Consider the following 23,662-nt stretch of genomic DNA (forward strand, 5'->3'; position numbering starts at 1 on the left):
AATTAAGCCCTGCTGATCCACAGTCACCTCCTGCAAAAATTCCTTTAGTTTTCTTCATGTTGTGTTTCCATTTGCAATCACCTCAGTGCCACTGCAAGGGCTGGTGTTTAAAGCATTCAACATTTTGTATTTGTCCTTTTGTCTTTGGCATTGTGTCTTCAGATGTCCTTTCCTTGTGAAAGTCTCACCACTGCTCACCTTCTCTCCTCACACAGACAGTCGTGATCCCCTCACACCATGCCACATTCAGAGCAGAGCTGGACCCAAGCAGATTCGTCCCACTCTAGCTATCCCACCAGAACGCAACATTGATGGTGAGATTTAGGGCGGCATCTGATCCTCAGATACTGAGGCAGGAAGGTGCTTTATCCAGCTACTGCCCTCTTGCCATTTTAAAGCGGTTAAAGCTGAGGGTAGTGGAAAGAGAGCCTGTAGACTGTCACCATGACTCCACTTCAGGAGTTAAGTTCTGCTGTCTAAGTGCATCCAGGAGCTTCTTAAACTGCTGCTCCCCTCAGCTTCCTTCAGGCCTGGCTGTGTGTTTCGTGGGCCGAACTCTGGCAGGAAACATTCAAAATTTTCACTGAAAAAGTATTTCCATGGATTGTCTTTCAAAAAGAGAGAAAACAAATGTACAGGGGTCATTTTGTTTTCCCCTTGAAGTTTGCCTGTGACTACATTGCTAAGCCTCCTTAATGCTAATGCATACTAAAAGGAGGCACATTCAACCTGTCAGTCAATTCTATAGCATGAGAGCTATGGTTTACCTGGCTTCTCTCTTCTTGCGTATCTGGAGAAACAATTCCAGATGCCTAAATGAAATCTTCTGAGAAAATTATTGTGAGGAACATACACATTTATGTTGTGTGTTTCAACCTGCGGTATGTTAATATGCACTAGGGAACTTAGTGTGCATCCAACAGGGTGTACAGTGACCAGCTGGTGTGCAACACATTAGTGCACTTTAGAATCACGCCTTCTAGTGCACATTACTGCACCACATAGAGCAGTCCTAAGACTACTGCAGAGCTCAAAGTGGTCTGCTGGACATGTTTGAGGTTTTCCCTTCACTGATCGTAGAGATGGTACGCTGTTTATTGCTATTTCACAAGTAGCATTAGAGATAGCATTGAGATCAAGAGTCTCGGTCCAGCCCATTAGATAAATAAAGTTGTGATCTGGGCGTCCCCCCAAGTTCAAGTTTATTCAGGCCTGTCTCTAGTTACTGATATTGCAGATGGCTTCAATACACTGTCTACGCACTCCAAAACAAATAGAAAAGATTCTAGTGACCTGCTCACATGGGTAATGGCTGAAGATGTGCAACTAAAACTGCCTGCTAGAGACCCGTGAAGACTCCTATAGAGATGTGTTCCTCAGGGGCAGCCAGGACCGGCTCTAGGCACCAGCAAAGCATGCACGTGTTTGGGGCATTCCAGCCACCCTTTTTTTTTTTTTCTGCTTGGGCAGTTGTGCTCTTGGAGCTTGGGACAGCAAATGTGTTGCTTGGGGCAGCAAAAAACCTAGAGCCCGCCCTGGGGGCGGCTGGCTGGTAGTATGACTGGCAAATATACTTATCATTATAGCTGGATTTTTATGACTTGTGTGTCACCATTTGAACATAGGATTTCTCAAGTGGCTTGAAGCTGCACGCCCAAAGTTCACGCTGGTCATCAAAATGTCTTGCTGGTTCATCTGTTGGGGGAGCCTGGCCCTAAAAGTCAAAACAGGCATACCAATATAAAACGACCTTTACCAGGAACCAGATACCAACAGGGGGAGCAGTCTCTCTCCCTCCACCTCTTCTTCAGGTATCTGGCAACCTCCCACAGACCTGCTGGAAATAGGGATTCTAGTTCATCTCCACTATTGTCAGCAATTAGCACGGCCACAGGAACTAATCAACACAAATAGCTAGATTACAAAGGTGCAACAATACATCCAGTTGGGGTCCAGAACAGAGACTACCAATAAATTGAAAGATCTAGGGAAAAAAGAGCTCCTTCCCTATCAAATAATATTGAAAGCCTGGGAAAGCCAGGTAGGCACTAACAACTGGATGGCAGGTTTTGCTGAAAGGAGAGAAAGAGAGACAGGACATGTGCAGGTCTTCTACAAACTTTAAACCTCTGTGGCTCTCTGCCTTATGCTGGTTTCCTGACAGTTTCCAGATCCACTTTTAGGTCTAATCTTCAAAGCCCTAAATCCATTAGTTTACCTATCTTGGGAACTGTCTCTCCCTCCCTAATACACTGGGCTCCAAAGGGCTATCGAGGCTGCTGGAGCTCAGGATGACATTCTCAAGGCCTGGAGTCATGGCATTCTCCGAGGAGGACCCTCAGTGATGGTGGGACTCCCTAATGATTGGGATGAGCTTAGTTCTTTGTGCAAGCCTCCCCTTAAGAGCAACCACATACTGTTCTGACTGTATTTCTCATAAAGATGGAAATAATGAAATAATCACTTCAGAAGACAACCACGCAATGAAGAGGAGATGGAGAGTACAGTCTTTTGGAGCAGAATTTGTGCTTTGTAGTTATATGTTCAGTATGTCCTAATAGTTGCCCTTAACAGGTGACAGCCCAAAGCAAGTTTAAGGAGTGTTTCTTATTCAATGTAATACCAGAAGAAATGGTCAGTTAATATGTAAGGTGACACAATGTAAATTCTTTGGCAGCATGGTCATAAGCCTGATGGACGCTGGAGTTCCTGTCTACGCAGTCTTGCATGCGCGCTCGCAGGCTGTCTCTCCAACAAACTGGCAAAACAGACATGGGGAAAAGTTCCACTTCTGTTCAGTTAGGGGTAGGGAAGAAATTAATTTTCTTGTTAAAGAGAAGAGGGCCATGAAACTGAATATAGGAGGCCTTCTTTCCACCAACAGTTTTGCTGTGGCAGTCTCAGTGCTGAGATCAGAAAGACAGGACAGCGATCAGCATCAAATGTCTTCCTATTTTAAAGACAATCTACAACTTTTCTCTGTGCAGATTTTCGGGTCCTAGAACAGCAATCTTGTGTCCTGAAACCTCACTTGGCCCAATCAACTGCTCCAAAATTAAATGTGCCCTTTCAGATTCATAAGGCCAAAAGTTGGTGTTAAGCCCCTTCAATCCCCACTGACTTCAACAGAAGAGGAATGAGTCTCCAACTGAGGAGAGGTGGAGAAAGAGACAGGAAATGCCTGTCTTCTTGCAAGGCAAGTTTTTCATTTACCTCTCAGCGATTCTTCTCCATCTGCACTGCAGATGCTTTCATCCCTGGACTTAATCTCACTTTGTCTTGGAGTCTTTGCATCACATTTAATCCATCATATTGTATTATGTATGTGGTTGGGAAATTTATTCTGATTTTTGCCATTTTATTAAAATCTTCATATGGTAGATCCAGCAGTTGGACACAGTAGAGACGCGTGGGCTTAGATCCATCCCTGGCATAACACTGCAGTTAAAACAAGGATAAACCGGGCTTGAGGTCTACAAACAAGTAGTAATGCACTTTCTTTATAAAACCACTCACTGTTATGTTAAGTGCAGAGTGTTGACTAGTATTTTTTTTATTTCATGTTTGTTTACGTGTATGTATGCAAATTAAGTTGCTCAGTGGCACGTTCTGCATAAATAATTCTTTGCACGCTAGAAGAATGTTAGGTGGGGAATGGGAAGTGAGAGATTGGGGTTCAGTCCCAGGTCCAGAAAGAAACTGAAACATGTTTTTGTTTGTTTCACTCAGATTTATATTTGTATAACTTAGAGTATTTTTATTCCTTATTTACTCACAGGCTCTGCAGTTTCTGAGCTGGAGTATCTGAAGGAGCCAGCAAACCTGGTGCAGGGATCAGCCACAGCCTTGTTCTCTGTCATTGGTAAGTTTACTAATTCCCATGCTTAATTTCATACTGAGACTCTTGTGTCTCAGACACCGACTTCTGAACTCTGAGCTTGGCTCCTTTCCCTTAGAAACTCACTGTCCTTGCTCAACATTGTGTGTAGCAACGGGGACACCTATTCTCCAGTGAGGAGAAATGGATTTTCTGAACCTTATAGTATGTACAGGCTGGGTGCTTTGGTGCACTACTCCCTGTGTCTCCATCTCCAGACAATATCCTGGGCACAGCCATGCAGTACCTGCAGCAGCTCTTCCAGATGCCCTTCGGCTGCAGGGAGCAGAACATGGTCCTGTTTGCCCCCAACATCTACGTCCTGGACTATCTGAATAAGACAGGGCAGCTGAGCGAGGAGACTAAATCCAAGGCCATCGGATACTTAGCCAACGGTGAGGGGCATTAGAGGATTCCTCCTTCTAATATGTGACTGGCTTTGCTGAAACAACTGCGCACCTCACGTCTTGGCATAGATGCAATACTGTTACTCCAGTAACACAGATTTTAGGGCTAGTTACATTTGTGGCAGATCTTGGCAATTTTTTTCATCAAATTATAATTCGTGAAGAACACTTCCTTCTTCTGTTCCTATATAGCTTTGTCACATTATCCAGGACCAAATTATCTCTTCACTTGCAGTCCTGCAAGTCGGTTGATTTTCATAGGGTTGCTTTGGTGTAAATGGCAAAAGAATTTAGTCCCCAGTTGTTAGTTTATAAATCCTATGGAAAGCTGTTTGGAGACTGGGGTTTAACTGATGGCAAAAATGGATTTTACCCTAACTTTAAAAGCAGGGAATGGTTCAGTCTCCTCCTTGTGCTTTCAGGGTACCAGAAGCAGCTGTCTTACGAACACCCAGATAGATCCTACAGTGTCTTTGGGAGCAGAGATAAGGAAGGAAGGAACACATGGTGAGAGCTGGGAATCTGTGGGGGGGCGGGGTTGAGCATTGTCTACATAGACTCCAATTTCTTATCTGAGCCTGCGTGGAGGGAAAGGGATCTGAGCTGAGCTTTACTGCTCCTGACTCATAGTAGGTGCTCATGTCTCTGTGGTTTCCTTGCAGGCTCTCCGCCTTCGTATATAAATCACTTGCACAAGCCAAATGCTACATCTATATTGTCAACAAGGTCCATTCTCAAACTCTGGTCTGGCTGGCAAGCAAACAGAAGCCAGACTGGTGATTCCAAAATGCTGGGAAACTCTTCAATAACAACTTGAAAGTGATGTGTCTCTGCATATTCAGCCATTGCATATTTAGTGTAACCACTAAAAAATACTGTCCTTACCAAGCATATTTTGATCTACCACTGGGCTTACTAGTGTGTGCAAAATACTCTAGGTTGAGTTCTGCTGTAACACCTGTGTAAATCTGGAGTAACTCCATTGACTTTCATCAGGATTTGGACTACCACATCCAAGAGCAGAATAGGGCAATCAACTACATCTACACAGTCCAGCTAGAAATATTTTATAGCACATATATGTTGATATCAATGAAAACTGTATCTCTCACCATCTCTCCTGCACTCTGCCCACTAATTCATATCCACCAGGATTTAGTCTAACTTTACAAACCTCTGATAAGTTTTTTAAAAGCCATCATTTTAAAGTCAACCTGCCATGATCAACACACTCAGTCTTCAGATGGACCAGATCTATGAATGCTGTGATTCTGGAGGTAAATTTGCTATTTGCAGATATGGTTGCCATCACAAATTCATGCTGCTAGAACCTTTACCAGACTATTATTCTAAGTGGTGCATCCTGGCATCACACTCTTGAGGTTGGGGCAGAGACAATGAAGATGTGGATTTTGAACAAACCCATAGAGTAGGTATCAGTGGTCCACCATCCAGGCATACAATGTGTTAGTGAGATACTGTAAGAGGAAGGGGAGAAGATGGGTCCCTGTTTTCCTCCCCTGGACTGACTAGCTCACTTTGTGTTCTATTCAGGGAGGAGTATATGACGAGTTTTCACTCACAGCCTACATCACCATGGCTTTGCTCAACGCTGGACATCCCGGCTTGGTAAGGATTCCTTCACGGTGGTTATCAGCTGAAAATGTACTTCTGTCAATTTTCCTTGTATTAAAATCATTACAGATTGTTTAGGCACTGGGAGTGATAATTTGTGAGGATGTACAGGAACATGCGTTCATTATCTGCTGGTAATGGAGAGGAGAAGCAACCATCCACTTTAACACATTCTGTTCATATTAGTGTACTATAAACATACAGATCTAAGATAGCATACAACTTATGGTGTACAGCTTGTTTTGTTCTGTTGATGCATGATCACTGTAATTCTAGTATGCATAGGAACTGCACCTCAAATACATCCAGGAAGCTACCAATGTATTGATCAGTTTGAAATCCTCTGTAACAACCCATCAACATATAAACAAAGATGGACCTACACCACAAAATTCAGATTTGGATCCAAATCAGGACTGTGCAGATCTAAGATTTGCGTTAAGCCCGTTAGAAAGGTAGTGATCAGTTTCAAAATTCAGATCCAAATATGGGTTCATATTGTCCTCATTCCCCCTTGGAATTGTTCATATCGGAGGTCTGGGTTCCAGCCTATCCCTACACACACTATAATATTCCATGTTGCTGTTTCATATACTTTTCCTATTTGTATTTGAAGGTCTTTCCTTGGCCTGGCCCTTTGTGTTCTGCAGTGAAGTATTTGGACAAAATTCAGACCTGTCAAAATCTTCTCCAGCAAGTCCTTCGGAAGGAGCTTTCAAGTGAACAGCAAGTACCACCTGCTGCTCCTGTCTGATATTCTGGGAAATTACAGCATGGAAGTGAATGGCCATGGCTGTGTCTACGTGCAGCACAGAGATCCCCAGCCCACTGCCCCTCACTGTGGGGCAGCTCCACCCAGTAATGAACCATTCTTCTTTCTCTTTCCTGTTTTTGTGGCTTGTTCATTCTTTCTTTGTGTCCTTTATTCTTTGTTTCATTTCTTTTATTCTCTTGGGTTTGGTTTATTCTTCCACTCTCTCTTTTGTTCCTCCTTTCTCTTTCATTCTTTCATGTATTGCGTTCCAGTGTTTCCTTCACTTTTCTGAGGGAACTTTCCTTCCTGGGATCTTGGGTCCAATTCTGCACCCAGAAGTAGCTGTGTTTCTAATTGAAAACTCTGCCAATTGCACCCTATTGCGCTGTCTTTGATTTTCCTCTTTCCCAGGCTGTGAGGTTTCTGAGAGGCATTAAAAGTAATGGATTGTGTCTCTGATGCAGATGCAACCCTTACCCTGGAGTCACTGTGTGGTAGTATTTGAGTCACAAGTGAAGCATTTTTGGAGCTGAAGTACTGATGTGGAAAATAGAGGATAGAGGCAGATCTGTCGTAAAGGTGTTTGAGAACTGCCACCGCATTAAATGGAGGATGGGAGTGATTGGGGTTTTATTGTCAGGATTATTTTCCCTTTTTTCTAGATAATTCTGAGATACAACATCCTTGTGCCTGAGAAGGCATCTGGGTTCTCTCTCTCTCTCTGTGCAGACAGTGAATGCTTCCTGCACCGCTGATGTGCCAACAAAGTTTGACCTTGTCGTTTCAGCCAGGTAACCTCCCCTCACTGCCCCAGCTCCCTGAATGACAAGAATCAGCTGACTGGGAAAGGGGTGAGGAAGAGGGTTTTAAAACAAGGCTGATTATAAATATTGCAACAAATCCTTGGCATCCAAGGACTTCACCATGGCCCCTGTGATTGTGAGCATAGGACACGGCTTCTCCTACCCCGAAAACCCAGGTCTTAATGAATGGGCCGGAAGGAGATTCTCCACTAGCTGTTAGCAGTATTGGGCCTATGATACACAACTAAGCATTTCTGATTCCATCCAACAATGCCCTGCAGTGCGCATATACACTAGACAGTTGAGTACAGTGTAAGTGCTGTTTTATAATGGGGATGATTCACATTTGCTCCCTGCACCCCTTTAGCCACATGGTGGTTGTTTGGATGCGTATAAACCACAACGTGCAAATAAGCAATGAATCATTTAAATGGCAGTTGCCACTGCAGCAGCCATTGTACGTACGCTAGGGTTCTCTCCAGCCACAGCCCTGTGGTGCCCGAGTCCCCTGATGCTCTCTCTCCTGCTGAGACATCTGTTGCCTGTTCCTGATGCCGGGACCTCTCCCCAAATGCAAGTCCAACAGTTTTGGATCATGTCCCTGTGACTAGGAATATAAAAAACACTCAGAACATTAGCTCCCTCACCCTGCATGGAACTTATCATGCTTCATTGCAACACCCTTTCTGTCTCTAGGTATTTATAGAGCACCAGCACCACAGAAACTAGATGCTGTATTAATAGATCTCCTCTCCATGCCCTATCCCTCTCACGCACTTATGCTTCTTGCTGCCCTGTCTCTCTCCTACATGTAATCAGGGCTTGGTCTACACGAGAAAACTAAGTCAGTTTAACTATGTTGCTCAGGAGTATGAAAAATCCGCACCCCTGAGAGGTGTAGTTAAGCTGACCTAAACCCAGGTGTAGATAGCTATCTAGCCTGTTGGGGAAGTGGATTATCTACACCAATGGGAGAACTCCTCCCGTCAGCATAATAGTGTCTACACGGAAGCACTGCAGTGCTGCAGCTGTGCCACTGTAGTGTGTTAAGTGCAGACATACTCTAAGAAGTCAAAATGGAACAGGTAAATCAGAAAGGTCTTGTGCTCTGGAGCAGAACGTATCATTGTGATTCCTCATCATTCATGGTCCAGACTGATCTTGTCTCTCTCATTGCAGTTATGCCGGGAAGTGCAATAGCTCCAGCATTGTTGATGGCAAGATGCTCTTAGGCTTTGTCCCTGTCGGATTATCCCTGCGGAAGGTAAGGGATGGAAGCGAGGTCAATAAAGCACCCTATGGGCAGGGGGGTTACAGGCTGTTATACCCTGGGCTGGATAAAAGGAGAGGACCAGGCCAGCCAACCAGTGTTCTGAGCCATGCGGGCATTCACTGGAGCCCACCTGGCTCAGGACACATTGCCATCCCCTTCATTACATACAACCAGTAACCCACTTAATGAAACAAACATTATACTAAGCTGTGTGTGGATGCCTGACAAATTGCTACTGACTAGCTTGGGCCAAATATATACACACATACACCTAGGGCCAGTTTTTGTGTGTGTGTATGTGTTACAGCACCCCCCTCTTCCCCCACCCAAGGGCAGATTTTTAAAGGCATTTAGGTTCCTAGTGGGACATCCAAAAGAACCTAGCTCCCATTAAAATCAGTAGGAATCAGGTACTTAAGCATTTTAGAAAAATTCACTTGGGCACCTGCCCATCTGCATTCTTAGGTGCCTAATTACCTCTGACAATCTGCCACCTAGTGATTATTATGCAGTTTCCACCTTGGCTATTACACAACACTTGTTCCATGGTAATAGAGCTGCCAATACTTGCACCAATTAAGAATGTGGTAGGTGTTTATTGACATCATGTGGCCATTTCTGCAGGTTCTGGGATGTCTTTTGTGTTAATAAATGGAATCTCTCTCCTTTTCCCTTGTTTCAAGCTTCCGGGTGATCGTATGCTGATACAGGTGGAAACCAAGAACAACCGTGACCTCTTCAACTTGGAGAGTGGAAGTCTGAGTAAGTCTGTAAGTGGTAGTTTTTCTTGACTTTTTTGTGTATATTTTATAAAACTGTTTTCCCCTAAGACCAAAAGTCTTAACAAGGCAATTGTAAAGCAACCAAGTCAAGTGAACAGGGACTCTGGGCAGATGGTATCATACAAGGTAAGCAGCCATGTGTTTGGGACGCACTTTAGGGGTCTTTGGTGGAAAGAAATTGATATTTTAAAAGAAAATAATCTGACAAGCTTGTCTGTCTTTCCATTCCCAGGCCTCACAGAAGAATATCACTTTCTCTTTTGAGCAAGAATTTCCTGTGTTCAACATCAAACCAGCTTCAGTGCTGATCTACGATCACTATGAAATAGGTAGGAGGCCTGGCTGAGATCCTTGTCTATTTCCACTAAGATAGATGGTGTTTGTTTACATGCTATTACTCTTGCCTTAATACATTTTGACTGGGGGAGGGCACTTCCAGCTTTTATATTGGATGTTAGTCCCATGTCCCTCCCAGATGGGACCAGTAGACACCTTGGAACTCGCCAGACACTGCCTGTATATTGTAGCTCAGCCTTGGGAATGGATCAGTCTGAAACGGGGAGATTGCAACGGCGTTTCATCAAATGTTTAGGGACTTATTGAACATATCAGATGCTGACCATGAGTTTATAGATCAGCCATGAAGACAGGTCATTCTGAAACAAGGGATGCTTCAAGTTCTCAAAGGTGTTTGTGAGCTGAGAAGTTTCTGTAACTGGGGCAGGGGACAATTATTAAGGGTATGGAATATTTTGATTGAATCTGTTTGGGTTTCTTCTTTTGTAGATGAGCATGTTCTTGCTAAGTACAGCACAGCCTATGGTCAGACATCTCACTCTGAAAGCAGCTACAAGTCCGCACCAGATAGAGCGAATTGTGAGTGGTACTCTCCAGAGAGTACAATAAGAATGGGAGAGAACAAGGCTGTGGGGGAAAGTGGACAAGAGACTGGGTCACGTAATCCAAATGAAAGGGAGAGCTGTTCAGAACCTGAGGGCTCTGATGTACTTTGTAAGGAATTTGAAAGTCGTGTAGTGGGATGGATTTCACTGGAAAAATATACAAGATTTTGTAGATGTTGAGCTTGGAAACAGATCCCTTCACCGTGAAAATGAGCCACTTTCTGAGTAGAAAATGGCCCCATCGGGAACAGTGGGGGGGTGTTTCAAAAGCAGCTAAATGACTTAGGAGCGCACATGATATTGAAAGTTAATGCTCCTGAGGTGCTTCTGAAAATCCCACCCATCAGCTGAGGTGACTCCGGAATTGGAACTCTTGCATATACAGGATTTGAAACTTCACATGGTGCTGGTGTTGTAACCAGCCGCTTCAGGGAGTTTTCTGGAAAAGTAAAACTTGTGGGGAGTGAAACTTGGCGAAAATGTCTGTGCTTAATTCTGCAGTTAAATTTTCATCTGTTTCATGCAGCTGCAGTGGTTTGTAGAGCAGGAGAAGAAAGGCAGAAGGATTAAGTGTGGTTTTGTCCTCCTGGCACAACCAGAATTGGCACATTGGCTTTAATAGGAGATTCTGATCTCTCTCTCTCTCTCACACACACACACACACACACACACACACACACATATAAATCAAAAGTAAATCCTCTGAAGTCAAAAGAGTTACAGCACACACACACACACACACACACACACACACATATATAAATCAAAAGTAAATCCTCTGAAGTCAAAAGAGTTACAGCAGTGATGGAGAGAGGATGGGTAGGGTCCAATGGGTGGGGATGTAGGATTGCTCTGCATGGGGCCAAATAGGCTGATGTTTCATTGGTCCCACAAGGAACTGACAGAAACCCCCTTTCAGGACAGGCCTGTTGTCATTCTGTACAGCTAACCATCATTTTCTGGGGAGAAAAAATTGAGCTATACAAAAAAAAAATCCCCATTTTCATCATTCTCATTTTTAGTCTATTTTTTTCTTGTTGGGTTTTTTTTTTTCCTCACAGGACAAACCCAGACTGAGAAAAGAAGCCAGTGCATTTATTTCCCCTCTTTCCTTCTGCAATCCCTCCACTACTACTTGTTGGTAAATGTTACACTTACAGCATGCAGTCACTCAGGTTGTGACTGTGCAGTAGGTAACTTGGCTTGGTTTCAGCCCAAGCCCGCATGTTCCTTCATACTCTCCCTCCAGACTTATATAGACAACCCTCTACCCTACTTCCACACTGACTGAGAACAACAGTTGGAAATATAGCATATAATATTCCCTGTAATAATCAAATTCCATGGGTCTGGGTCCTGATTATCTTGTCTTTGCTCACTGAAGCATGATTATCATTTGTTGACCAAGCAAAGTCGGGCCCTACATTCAACTTGGTGGAGTTCGTTTGTCTGTAATGTGACAACTGTCTCACACTTTTGACCGGTGTGAGAAAAATCAGGCCTACAGCATGCCCGCTGTGGTGCTGCAAGCAAAGGAATTTCTCTGGTGCCTCTGCAGCTAGCTACACAATCATAAGCAATAGTTCAATATACTGCTTTCTCTCATGTTGGTGTACAGCTCAGCCTCAGTAAGCAATGAAGTGTGTAACTAGTCCGAGCTAATGCCAATGTTATAGAGCCAGTGACCCAGCCACTAACACAAGGGCAATGGAGTTGTGCAAGGGTCATGGGCTGATAGTCAGGACTACTGTGGACAAGATGAAGTGCAAAAATCTGCTGCATAGTTCTGTAAATGCAAGCTATGTTATTCCAAAGCTGGACTTCCTGTACAGCTCTGCCAAGGCCCCTCAGTCCTGCCCTACAGCCCTCCTGCTATTCCAGCCCTGGGCTCCCCACACAGCTCTGCCAAGGCCCCTCAGTCCTGTCCTGCAGCCTCCCCTGCTATTCCAGCCCTGGACATAGGCGGCGAGTTATATGAGCCCATTGTGCCCATGCTCCACCAATATGCAGAAGCATGAGCCCGGCTCCACCAATGTCTGGGGCTCCGCTGCAGGCCCTGCGCCCGGGGTCCCGGCTGCCTCCCGGGGCTCCGCTGCTGGGCCTGTGCCCACCCCCAGCTGTGACCCCAGCCTTGGCCCCCTTACCTCTGTCCAGGTCCCCCCTCCTGGAGACATGGCCCTGCTCCCGGCCCCAGCCCCAGGTAAGGATATATATTGGCTTAAAAGGCAGGTGTGGTGGATAGGATTTGGACCCGTTCTGGGCACCACCAAAAATTATACAAACCTGGCACCCATGGCCATGGGCTCCCCACACAGCTCTGCCAATGCCCCTCAGTCCTGCTCTGCAGCCCCCCTGATATTCCAGTCCTGGACTCATCACACAGCTCGGCCCAAAACTTCTTTAGAAGTACCAAGGATACTGAGATATGGGTTTGTAGGAGAAAAAGCAGCTAAATTTTTCAGGTTACAGAGAGGCAGGATGAGAACAATAGCACTATATAGACTCCTTCCACAGATTAAACCCTCCAGCTCTTAAGCAAAGTAAGCCATTATGGGATAAGAGAGAAGGTCCTCTCATGGATCAGTAACTGGTTAAAAGACAGGAAACAAAGGATAGGAATAAATGGTCAGTTTTCCGAATGGAGAATGGTGTCCCCCAGGAATATGTATTGGCAACAGTGCTGTTCAACATACTCATAAATGATTTGGAAATAAGGGCAAACAGTGAGGTGGCAAAATTTGCAGACGATACAAAATTATTCAGGATAGTTAAGTCCAAAGCTGACTGCGAAGAGTTACAAAGGGATCTCACAAAACTGGGTGACTGGACAAAAAAATGGCAGATGGAAATTCAATGTTGATAAATGCAAAGTAATGCACATTGGAAGACATAATCCCAACTAACATACAAACTGATGGAGTCTAAATTAGCAGTTTACCACTCAAGAAAAAGATCTTGGAGTCATTGTGGATAGGTCTCTGAAAACATCCACTCAGTGTGCAGCAGCAGTCAAAAAAGTAACAATGTTAAACCATTAGGAAAGGGATAGATAATAAAACAGCAAATATCATAAAGCCATTCTACTCCTAATCCGTGGTAGTCCTATACCTTAAATACTGCATGCAGTTCTGGTTGCCCCATCTCAAAAAAGATATATTGGAATTGGAAAAGGTGCAGAGAAGGGCAACAAAAATGAGTAAGGGTATGGAACAGCTTCCGTCTGAGGAGAGATTTAAAAGACTGGCACTGTTCAGATTGGAAAAGAGACGACTAAGGGAGTATCTGATAGAGTCTATAACATCATGACTGGTGGGGAGAAAGTGAATAGGGAAGTGTGATTTACGCTGTCATATCACACAAGAACTAGGGGTCACCCAATGAAATTAATAGGCAGCAGGTTTAAAACAAACAAAAGAAGTACTGTCTCACACAACGGACAGTCAGCCTGTGGAACTCATTGCCAGGGGATGCTGTGAAGGCCAAAAGTATAACTGGGTTAAAAAAAGAATGAGATAAATTGCTGGAGGACAGGTCCATCAATGGCTAACAGCCAAGGTGGTCAGGGATGCAACCCCATGTTCTGAGTGTCCCTAGCCTCTGATTGCCAGAAGCTCAGCATGGACAACAGGGGATGAATCACTTGGTAATTGCCCTGTTCTGGTCATTTCCCTCTGAAGCACCTGGCACTGGCCACTAGCAGAAGACAGGACTTCTGAGCTTCCTGTCTATTAACCCTGCTGCCTCACTGAAGTGGACTCTTCTCAGCATTGCAAACCCCCGCCAGTGATCAAAATTCTGGCCCAAATTCTAAGAGTCACTATAACTACTCTTATTTATTCATTGGTTCAGGCCATAGGTTTGCACCATGGAGTCCATCCCAGTGTTGTGTAGGATGGAATGTGCTGAGAGCCACATGGTGAGGGACTGGAGTTCTGGGTGGGTGGGTGGACCTCTCTCGCTCTCAATGGGCATCAGAAGGAAAGGGCTGCAGAACCCACTGGCATAATGTCTGGCCCCAGCAGGGGTGCTGTAACAATTTGTATAGCGGGGGTGCTGAGAACCACTGAGCCAAACTGTAAACCCTGGATATAATGGAAACCACTTCAAGCCAAGGGGTGCAGCAGAACCCCCAGCACCCACAGTTCCAGCACCTATGGGCCCCAGGGAAGCTGACGCAAAGGCAACCTATATGTCCTTGCTGGGTCTCCTGGTTGTTTACTCCATGTCCCTCCTGTTAGAACAAAGGTGACATGGGCCAGGACCCTGCAGTAAGTCAGTGCCTCAGTTGTAAATATGCAGCTGGTTGCTCTGTTGTTTGGCTCAAATCCACTGTGCTCCCCGTGGCCCTTGTTGTAAGGAAGCCAAGTCATTAAGTGATGAACCAGCAAATTCTGTTCTGTCCCACTTTTGAAATCCTCTGTTATTTGCTCACTGCTTTCCTGTCTTCTCCTAAACTCCCACTCTGTCAACATGCTCAGCAAATAGAGGGTGTTGGAAATCGCCAGGGGAAAGTTCTTCCAGGGGAAAATGATGATTAATCAAAACCAAAATGTTCCCTGGTACTGAGTAGATCTAGATGAAACATTCAACAGAAACCTGCTTGCTTTTTTTGCTAGCTCATCACCAGTCTCCCGTGGCTCCACACCTGGGGAGCTGGCTGGAGCCTCTGCTTCCAGGGCTCCTCAGACAGCTCTGAGGGCATTCCTTGGCCCAGAGTCAGCCAGCCCAGGAAGCCAAATGAATAGGGAGTCAGGCAGCCCCTGGAGCAAGTAGTTAAATTCTGGCTTGGTTCTCCCCAAAGGGAATGTTTCCTCCTTGACAAAAATTTCAAATTTTTCACCTTCTGTCTTTGCTCAGGACAAAAGAGTTTTGTTTTGTTCTGTTCAAAACAATTTCAATTTTTTCCAAGAAAGGGAGACTGTTTTTCAGCCACTTCCACAAATGGTCTTTGCTTAATGCCAGCTAGGACACAGCTTCTTTCCCCCACACATGAAAGTTCAGGCTTGTCAATGAGACCCTAAAAGCCCCACCATGGTATGGAAAAGGGGTCCCACAAGCTTTATCCAGAGACATACCTCAATCCTGCCCTGGAGTCCCCCTTCTAGTCCAGACCTGGGCTCCCCACATAGCTCAGATGATGCCCCTCAGTTCTGCCCGGCAGCCCGCTGTTCATACATTCTAAGGCCAGAAGGGACAATTGTGATCACCTGCTCCGACTTCATGTCTAACACAGGTTGTAGATGATTTTTTTTAACTAGTGCATGTCTTTTAAAAAATCCAATCTTGATTTAAAAATTGCTCCTGATGGAGAATCCACTGTGACCCTGGGAAAATTGTTTTGGTCGTTAATTACCCTCACTGTTAAAAATGTAGACCTTATTTCCAGTCTAAATTTGTCTAGCTCAGTGCTTCTCAAACTGTGTGTCGGGACACCAAAGTGGGTCGGGACACTGTTTTAATGGGGTCACCAGGGCTGGCGTTAGGCTTGCTGGGGCCTGGGGCTGAAGCCTTAGCTCCACAGCCTGGAGCTGAAGCTGAATGTCAAGCCCCACTACCTGGGCCAAAGCCCAAGGGCTTCAGCCCTTGGCAGCGGGTCTTGGGCTTCAGCTTCAGCCCAGGGTAGGGTTGGCAACTTTCTACTTCACACAAAACCGAACACCTTGCCCTGCCCCATCCCTCCTCTGAGGCCCCACCCCTGGAGTACCTCTTCTCCGAGGCTCCAGGCTGGGGATAGAGCCGAGGGGTTTGGACTATGGGAGGTGGCTCTGGGCTGGGGCAGGGGGGTTGGGTGCGGGGGTTCAGGCTCTGGTTGGAGGTGCTGGCTCTAGTGTGGGGCCAAGGATGAGAGATTTGGGGTGCAGGAGGGGGCTGGAGCAGGGGGTTGGGGTGCGGGAAGGGTGAGGGCTCCAGCAGGGGATGCGGGCTTTAGCGTAAGGCCATGGATGAGGGGTTTGGGGTGCAGGAGGGGGCTCAGGGCTGGGGCTGAGAGGTTGTGGTGTGGGTGTGATGGCTCCATTTGGGGGTGTGGGCTGTGGGGTGGACCTGGGGGTGAGGGGTTTGGGGTACAGGAAGGGGCTCAGGGCTGGGGCTTCGGCTTTGGCCTTCCTGCCCAGAGGCAGGGCTTGGGCGGGCTCAGGCTTTGGTCCCCCCTGCTGGGGTCATGTAGTAATTTTGTTGTCAGAAGTGGGTTGTGGTACAATGAAGTTTGAGAACCCCGGTTTAGCTTCAACTTCTAGCCATTAGATCTTGTTAAGAGCCCATTATCAAATATTTGTTTCCCATGTACAAACTTATATTGGGTTCAAGTCACCCCTTAACCTTCTCTTTGTTAGCCTCAAGGAGTTCAATCTATTTATCTTATCACTAAGTCATGTTTTCTAATCCTTTAATCATTCTCAAGGCTCTTCCCTGAACCCTCTCCAGTTTATCAGTACCCTGCTTGCATTGTAGACACCAGAACAGGACACAGTATTCCAGCAGTGGTTGCACCAGTGCCAAATGCATTCCTGGACTCCCCCCACAGCTCTGCCAATACCTTTCATCCTTCCCTGCTGTCCCCCCCCTCCCCCCCAGACCTCTCTTAAGACCGTTATTTCCCAGAGCCTTCTTGATCCCCGAACTCTCATTATGAACTCACAGCTGGGGCATTAAAAATTTCCTTTGAGCATAAAGGGAGGGACAGTATGAAGGCGACTGTGCAGGGGATATTAACTCACTGTCCTGTTCATTGACAGGACCCTCTGAATCCGTGGTCCAAGGAGTTTTAAAGTACTAACTCTTCACATGTTTTCACTTCCCACTCCTGGACCCACAGGGAGGTGAAGGCTGGGTTATCACCCACAGCCAATTGCATAACCTTTTCCAACTGTTTGTCTTTTCCAACTGTTTGTACTGGAAGTGACGAGAGCTGGGCCCGTGTGGATCTGGGATTACAGCTGAGTGGCATTTTTTTACAAAAGTCTCTTTTTTTGGCAGCAAAAATGCAGCTTGGGCAACAGCAAAACATTTTGCAAATTAGTTTGGATTTTTTGGGGGGGAAAACCTTAAACCAAATGACAAAAAAAAGAAAATGTTTTGTTTTGAAATTTTCCACTAATGTGTTATCGGGTTTTTTGGTTTTGTTTGGGGGGGGGCTTTTCAAAATTTTCTTTAATTTATTTTTAAAATACTTAAAAACATTTAAAAAGATTCAACATAAAAATGAAATGTTTTCTTTCAGGGTGAATGAAATGTTTCATTTGAGCCAAAACAATTTTTTTCAACCTTTCACTTCAGTAAATCTTTAGAAAACTTTTGGTTGTCAGGAACTGAAAAATTACTCATTCTCCCAGGTCTGCTGGGGATCTCAATAGGATCCATCCTTCCCCGACTAAGGCTTCCCCAGTATTTCAGATCTCCGTTTTGTGGAAGTAGGGCAGGGACTGCCCACACTCCCTGAATGATCTTAATTCCCTAATGGGGTAAGGGATTAATCTTCAGAATGTCTGACTTCTATTTTCCCATATGCCCCCCAAAGGGCTTCTTCCTTTGCCTTTCTATAGCACTTCCCATCAGAAGATCCTAAACCACTTGACAACCATTAGTCAGTTGAGCCCAACACACCCCTGCAAGGTGGGTCAGGATCATTACCTCCATTTTACTGGTGGATAAACTGAGGCACAGAGAGGGGTGTGGACGTGCCCAAGGTCACACAGTGAATCGGTGGCAGGGCTGAGAAATGAACCCACTTCTCCCAACTTTCTCTCACAAGACTTTTCTTCCTCTGTTTAGAGCCCCAGTGTGCCAATCTTACTGTGCTCCAAAGAGACCATTCACAACTAGCACCAGCTTCCTGGGGAGCTAAGGAAGCAGTCCCGCTCCCTCGAACAACTGAGGGTGCTGATATGCCTAGAGCTAGTGCTGTGGACACGAGCAAGTGTGCTCTATGCACTCCTAACAAGGGCAGTGGCACAAACACACCCCTAGAGGGGCAGCTCCACTCCTGCAGCCAGCAAAGGGCACTTTTATCCCCATGGCCAGCGCTGACACATGCCATGCAGCCGGGGGCAATGGTACACAAAACGGTCTCTCACTAGCATCCCCTGTGATGTGTACCAGATATTACTGGAAGTAGCTGGCTATCATACCAGTGGAATACAGCATACGAACAGGAAAGGTTTCTCTGGGAACACTGGGCAGGATTTGGGGAGTTTGTTCCAGTCCCCACAGAATGCTGGACCGGCCCAGTAATGAGCTAAAGGGCTTCTCCAACCACCGCAGAGTGCTGCTGGAGTGATACAAAGAGGGGATGGGGGTGAATGGTTCAAACACAGGACAGTGTCTCACATGAACACCTCCAACAAATACCCTTCCCCCCGCCCCCCCCCAAAGTTTGTCAGGGTCTGGCCAGGGACAGTCTCTGTGCCATGAGTCAGAGCTGTTGGCTCTGGCTCCTCCTCACATACCTCTCTCCATTTCCCAGATGGTCCTGGCCCCCTGCCCTTATCTTGCCCCTCCCGGGGGCTGTTTGCAGAGAGAGGTATAAAGGGGCGGACCCAGCGGACAGCCAGGGTGCAGGGAGCCAGCGGACAAGGCTGTGTGTCTGCCTCACTCACCATCCTCGCTCTGCACCATGGGCAAGGACAGGCTGCCCGGTGGCCCGAACATCTTCCTCCTGCTCCTCTTCCTCCTCCCTGGAGACACGTCGCCTACCACTGAACCGTAAGCTGCACACGCAGAGGGGGCTCGTGCTGTCTTCTCTTTTCTTTCCTTCATCCCCCTCACAGCGCTGCCAATGCCACTCAGACCTGCCCTGCAGCCCCACCCGCTATTCCACGCCGGGGCTCCCCACACAGCTCTCTCTACCTGTATCCCTACCTAGACATCTTCAGGAGTTTGGCTCTCCCTGCGGCTGCATGGGCAATATGTCCTCTGCCTTGTGGTACCTTTTGTGGATGGGCCCCAGTTTCCTTGCCTGTGAGGGAGAGCTCAGAAAAGTATTTCTCTTTTCTCTTCTTCTTTAAAGCCAGTTTGCTTCCCTTGGCAGCCACAGACTGTGCTTGTTCCCAAAGAGAGTCTGTGACCTAGATTCCTGTCTGTCAGCACAGACCCTGGCTGTGGCACACTCTGCCGGAATATCCACCTGGGGCACTGCAAACTAGCAACTTGGCTGCAACCTCGCCTCCATTGAGGGGCCTGAAGGGGGGTATAGCCAGTATAGCCAGCTGGGAGGACTCAGGGTATCCCTTTGGCAGTGTCGACTGGCAGAGACTTCCCCTGGAGCCCAGCATAGATTAGAGCGTTTACCCTCCAGTGCTCAATCCTTTCTCCTGATGTAGCATCCCTCCTCACTGGTGTACATGAGCAGGTGCAATTTATGCTGCCTTGATTCAGAGGGGATGGATCTAGTCCCAAAACTCCGATGTCAGATCTCTTAAACCAAGGAATGCCATTTTAGAATTGTTTGTTTGTGTTGCAGCAGTGCCTATGCACCCCAGTTATGGATCAGGGCCCCCACTGTGCTAGGCTTTATACAAATACAGAACAGGGAGACAATTTACAGCTCACTGGAAGCTGGAATTGCCATGCCACTGGAAAGCCTGACATTTTAAAGTTTGTTTTCATTCCAAATTGGAACGTGCAGTTTAAATTTTGAGAGGAAGGAAATTCCAGAAAATTTTGATTCAGAAACATAGAAATGTTTCATTTTGATAATGTCACAACATTTTGTTATGATAATATTGAATAATTATAATGTATATAAATATTATACTATAGCAGAATATTAAAGGAAAAATGAAACATTTTGACGTTATTGAAATGAGAAAGTCGAAACAATTTGTTTTATCATTTTTCTGTCGGGCCCCTGGGCAAACTTGACATGTTCCCACAAACTGGTTCCATTTTGACTAAACTACACTTTCTGACAGAAAACAGTTTCATCAAGACTTTTTACACCCAGCTCTGTTCCATTCTGAGCATGTAGCTTGTGTCTGGTCAGATATGTTGTCTGCGTCCTGCACCTTTAAATGGAGAGAAGACCCCTCTGTGCTGCAGAAGCCGCTGCCATTTTGTGTTTGGTTGCATCCTTCTGCACAGGAGGGGCCCCGCTCTTCTCTCTCCATCTGTCTTACCGAGACCTGCCTTGCGTCCAGTCTCGTTCTCTCAGTCTAGACTGAAGTCCGTGCAGGCTGAGAGGGCAAGGGAAGAACAGAATGTGAGGCACAGTCACAAGTTTGATTCTGCTTCATGAGGCATTTCATGCTAACTGTTTAATTAAGTAATCGGCATATTAGTGAGTATTTTGCATACGTGCTTAGTTTACAGTTGGCATACTCTGCCCCAAGCTGGTGGGGAGGTGGGGTGACCAGACAGCAAGTGTGAAAAATTGGGACAGGGGGTGGAGGGTAATAGGAGCCCATATAAGAAAAATACCCAAAAATCAGGACTGTCCCTATAAAATTGGGACATCTGGTCACCCTATGGGGAGGAGAGGAGGAGGGAAAGGCTGGTGTTCACCAGGAAGCTCAACAAAACCTGGCAGCTTTGGCTAGGGTAGCAGGTGCCCAAGGGTGTCAGATGCGGAGCTGCTGGGGTTATTGTTACTGAGTGGTAGGGCTGCTGGAGCTGGAACTCCTGGGATGCTTTGGGCTGTTCAGGTCACAGTGGCTGGGGAATTGTCCTGGGGGGAGTCTGGGGCCAGTATCAGGTCTCTCACATTCTGTCATCACCTCCAGGCTGCTTGCTCTGAGCCAGCAAGGAGAGAGGAGACACCTGGCTGCCTGCTCAGCAAATGCCACAGCTGCCTGTAGCAGCCAAGGGGCAACTGCAGGAAACTGCCTGCTGCCTTCTTACGGCTCAGCTATTCACTGAGGATCTCATAGTGTGCTAATCACTGCAGTACCAGCGAGCCTGCCATTAGAGTGTTACGCAACGTGACTGTCACGTGTTGTTCATTCTGTCATCCTCACCCCAGAGGCAGAAGTGTGCGCAGCGCAGTGCTTAATTTGTAATGAAAGAAATGCCAGGGCTCAAGCAATTAGGTGCCGGGGCTCAAGCAATATTTTTACATTTGTAACTGATGCAGCAAGCCCAGAGGTGCCAGGGCAATGAACTGCCAAGCCTAGAGGCACCGGGGCTCAGCCCTGGCAAGCCCTGGCACAAGTTATTAAGCACTGGAGCAGTGTCTGGTTTTGGTAGTGTGCAGGGTTTTCTGTTCTGATGTGTGAGAATCCAGCTGAGCTGAAGGGACATGTGACAGGCTGCAGCTGAGTGTCACATACGAGGCAGGACGCTTGGCAGCGCTAAACATAGGCCCTGCCTTTCCATGGCCTTGCTCTTCGTATTGCCATTTACAGCAGGGCAGAGAGGATGTAAAATACTACCAGAGCAGAAGAGCCGATTTCAGGCCCCCTTTGCACTCACTCTGCACCAGGTGTCAGGCGGGGGAGAATCAGCCCCCAGCCTTTATTGGCTGAGATTGAAGATAGAGAGAAAATCACACAGGGCTTGATCCAAAGCCCAGTGAGGGGAATGGAAAGAGTCCTTTTGACTTCCATGGGCTTTGGCTCAGGCCTAACAAAGGGCGAAGAGGAATTTAATCAGAGCCAGGTTAAGGCTACTCCTACCTGACTTTGTCATTTTGAAATCTTGGCTCAGCAAGATGAACAACCTCCTGGCAGAAAGCTGGGTGTCCCAGGGGGTTTCACACTGCTGCACGTCCAGCCTCCCAGCAGTGACGCTCTGACAGCATCTCTGCTCTGAGTCAGCAGGCTGAACCCATGGACAGTCAAATATCCTTCTGTAGCCCAAATCACTCTGTTGCTGGCAAGGGGCGAGCCAAGCTGGGTAAAGTCCTCATTAACATTTGAACTTAGCTAGCACTTTTTATCCAAAGATCTCCATGCACATGAAGGCCGGGGGGGGGGGGGGGGGTGGAAGCAGCATCTTCAGGAGAAATGGGGAAACTGAGGCACAGAGCAGTGAAGCCCAGTAGCACACAGCAGGTCACTGACAAACCCAGGAATAGCAATGAGTTCTCCAGCCAAAGCCCTGTCACTAGGCCACGCTGCCCCTTTAGCACAATGGCCATTCCCTACATTCAGATGTCATCTCACACAGCCATCCCTACATTTGTATCTCTCCATTACTGAGGGCAGCTGGTGACACCTAGATCCACAGACAGCTAGAGAGGGGGTTAGATTAAAAGCCCTGATCCACACTCCTCTGTAACTGCCTGCCAGTCTCCATGGAGGTACAACAAGCATTTCATCTGAGCTCCCTCTCCGCTGTTCAGATAATACAGCGAGGGGCTGTGGGATACACAAACATCAATTAACAGCCTGGAACTTTTCAAGCCATCTCCACGCCCTGCTGGGAGCCTGAACAAACAGCCCCTGGACAGCAATCGCTGCTAGCACAGAACTAGTTCCTTTGCTCCAGGTGGTGTCCTAGGTTCCTGGCTGACTGAGCAGACCAGCTAGTATGTCACAAAAACAAAATGAAATTCACCATCCTATATGTACAAATTACAGTGCGGATGGATGGTCGGGATTTGGCTGTCACACTAGCCCATGCCCTTTCATCAGTACCTTCTCCATTCCCCATCCCCGCCTCTCTGACCTGTGCCCTTCCCCTTCCCAGGCAGTACATGGTGCTAGTGCCCTTTCTGATCCACACCAACGTTCCTGAAAAGGTCTGTATCCAGCTGACCCACCTGAACGAGTCTGTGACGCTGAGCGCCACACTGGAATATGCAGGGGCGAACAGGAGTCTGATTGCAGACGTGGTGTCAGAGAAGGACGTGTTCAAGTGCATCCCATTCACAGTGAGTATCTGACTCCCACAGGGTTTATTACCTGAGTCTGTAAGATAGTGACAGCCTGGGACCAACCCCTGCAAGGCCTGATACCATCAGAAATCACAAACAGAGACAGGCTCAGGAAGGAGACATTCAAGGAAAACCATGGTTCCTGCTGGCAGTGCTGTGGGTGACTCAGAGGAGTGAAGTTCTGGAATAGCCTTCCAAGGGAAGCAGTGGGGGCAAAAGACCTATCTGGCTTCAACATTAAGCTCGATAAGTTTATGGAGGAGATGGTATGATGGGATAACATGATTTTGGCAATTAATTGATCTTTAACTATTCAGGGTAAATAGACCGAATGGCCTGTGATGGGATGTTAGATGGGGTGGGATCTGAATTACTACAGAGAATTCTTTCCTGGGTATCTGGCTGGTGAATCTTGCCCACA

General features: G+C 46.7%; 1 protein-coding gene across 1 annotated transcript in view; it reads left to right on the forward strand.

The window, feature by feature from the left end:
* Positions 1-18,978: 18,978 nt before the first annotated feature.
* Positions 18,979-23,662, forward strand: part of LOC141984894 (alpha-2-macroglobulin-like) — a 58,144-nt gene continuing 53,460 nt past the window's right edge. Inside the window, exons 1-2 of the mRNA XM_074948402.1 lie at positions 18,979-19,133; positions 23,055-23,238. Coding sequence (XP_074804503.1) covers positions 19,045-19,133; positions 23,055-23,238 — 273 coding nt within the window. The 5' untranslated portion in view covers positions 18,979-19,044. The remainder of the gene's footprint in view (positions 19,134-23,054; positions 23,239-23,662) is intronic.

Source organism: Natator depressus, chromosome 1 (assembly GCF_965152275.1).
Source record: "Natator depressus isolate rNatDep1 chromosome 1, rNatDep2.hap1, whole genome shotgun sequence".
Lineage (NCBI taxonomy): Eukaryota > Metazoa > Chordata > Testudines > Cheloniidae > Natator > Natator depressus.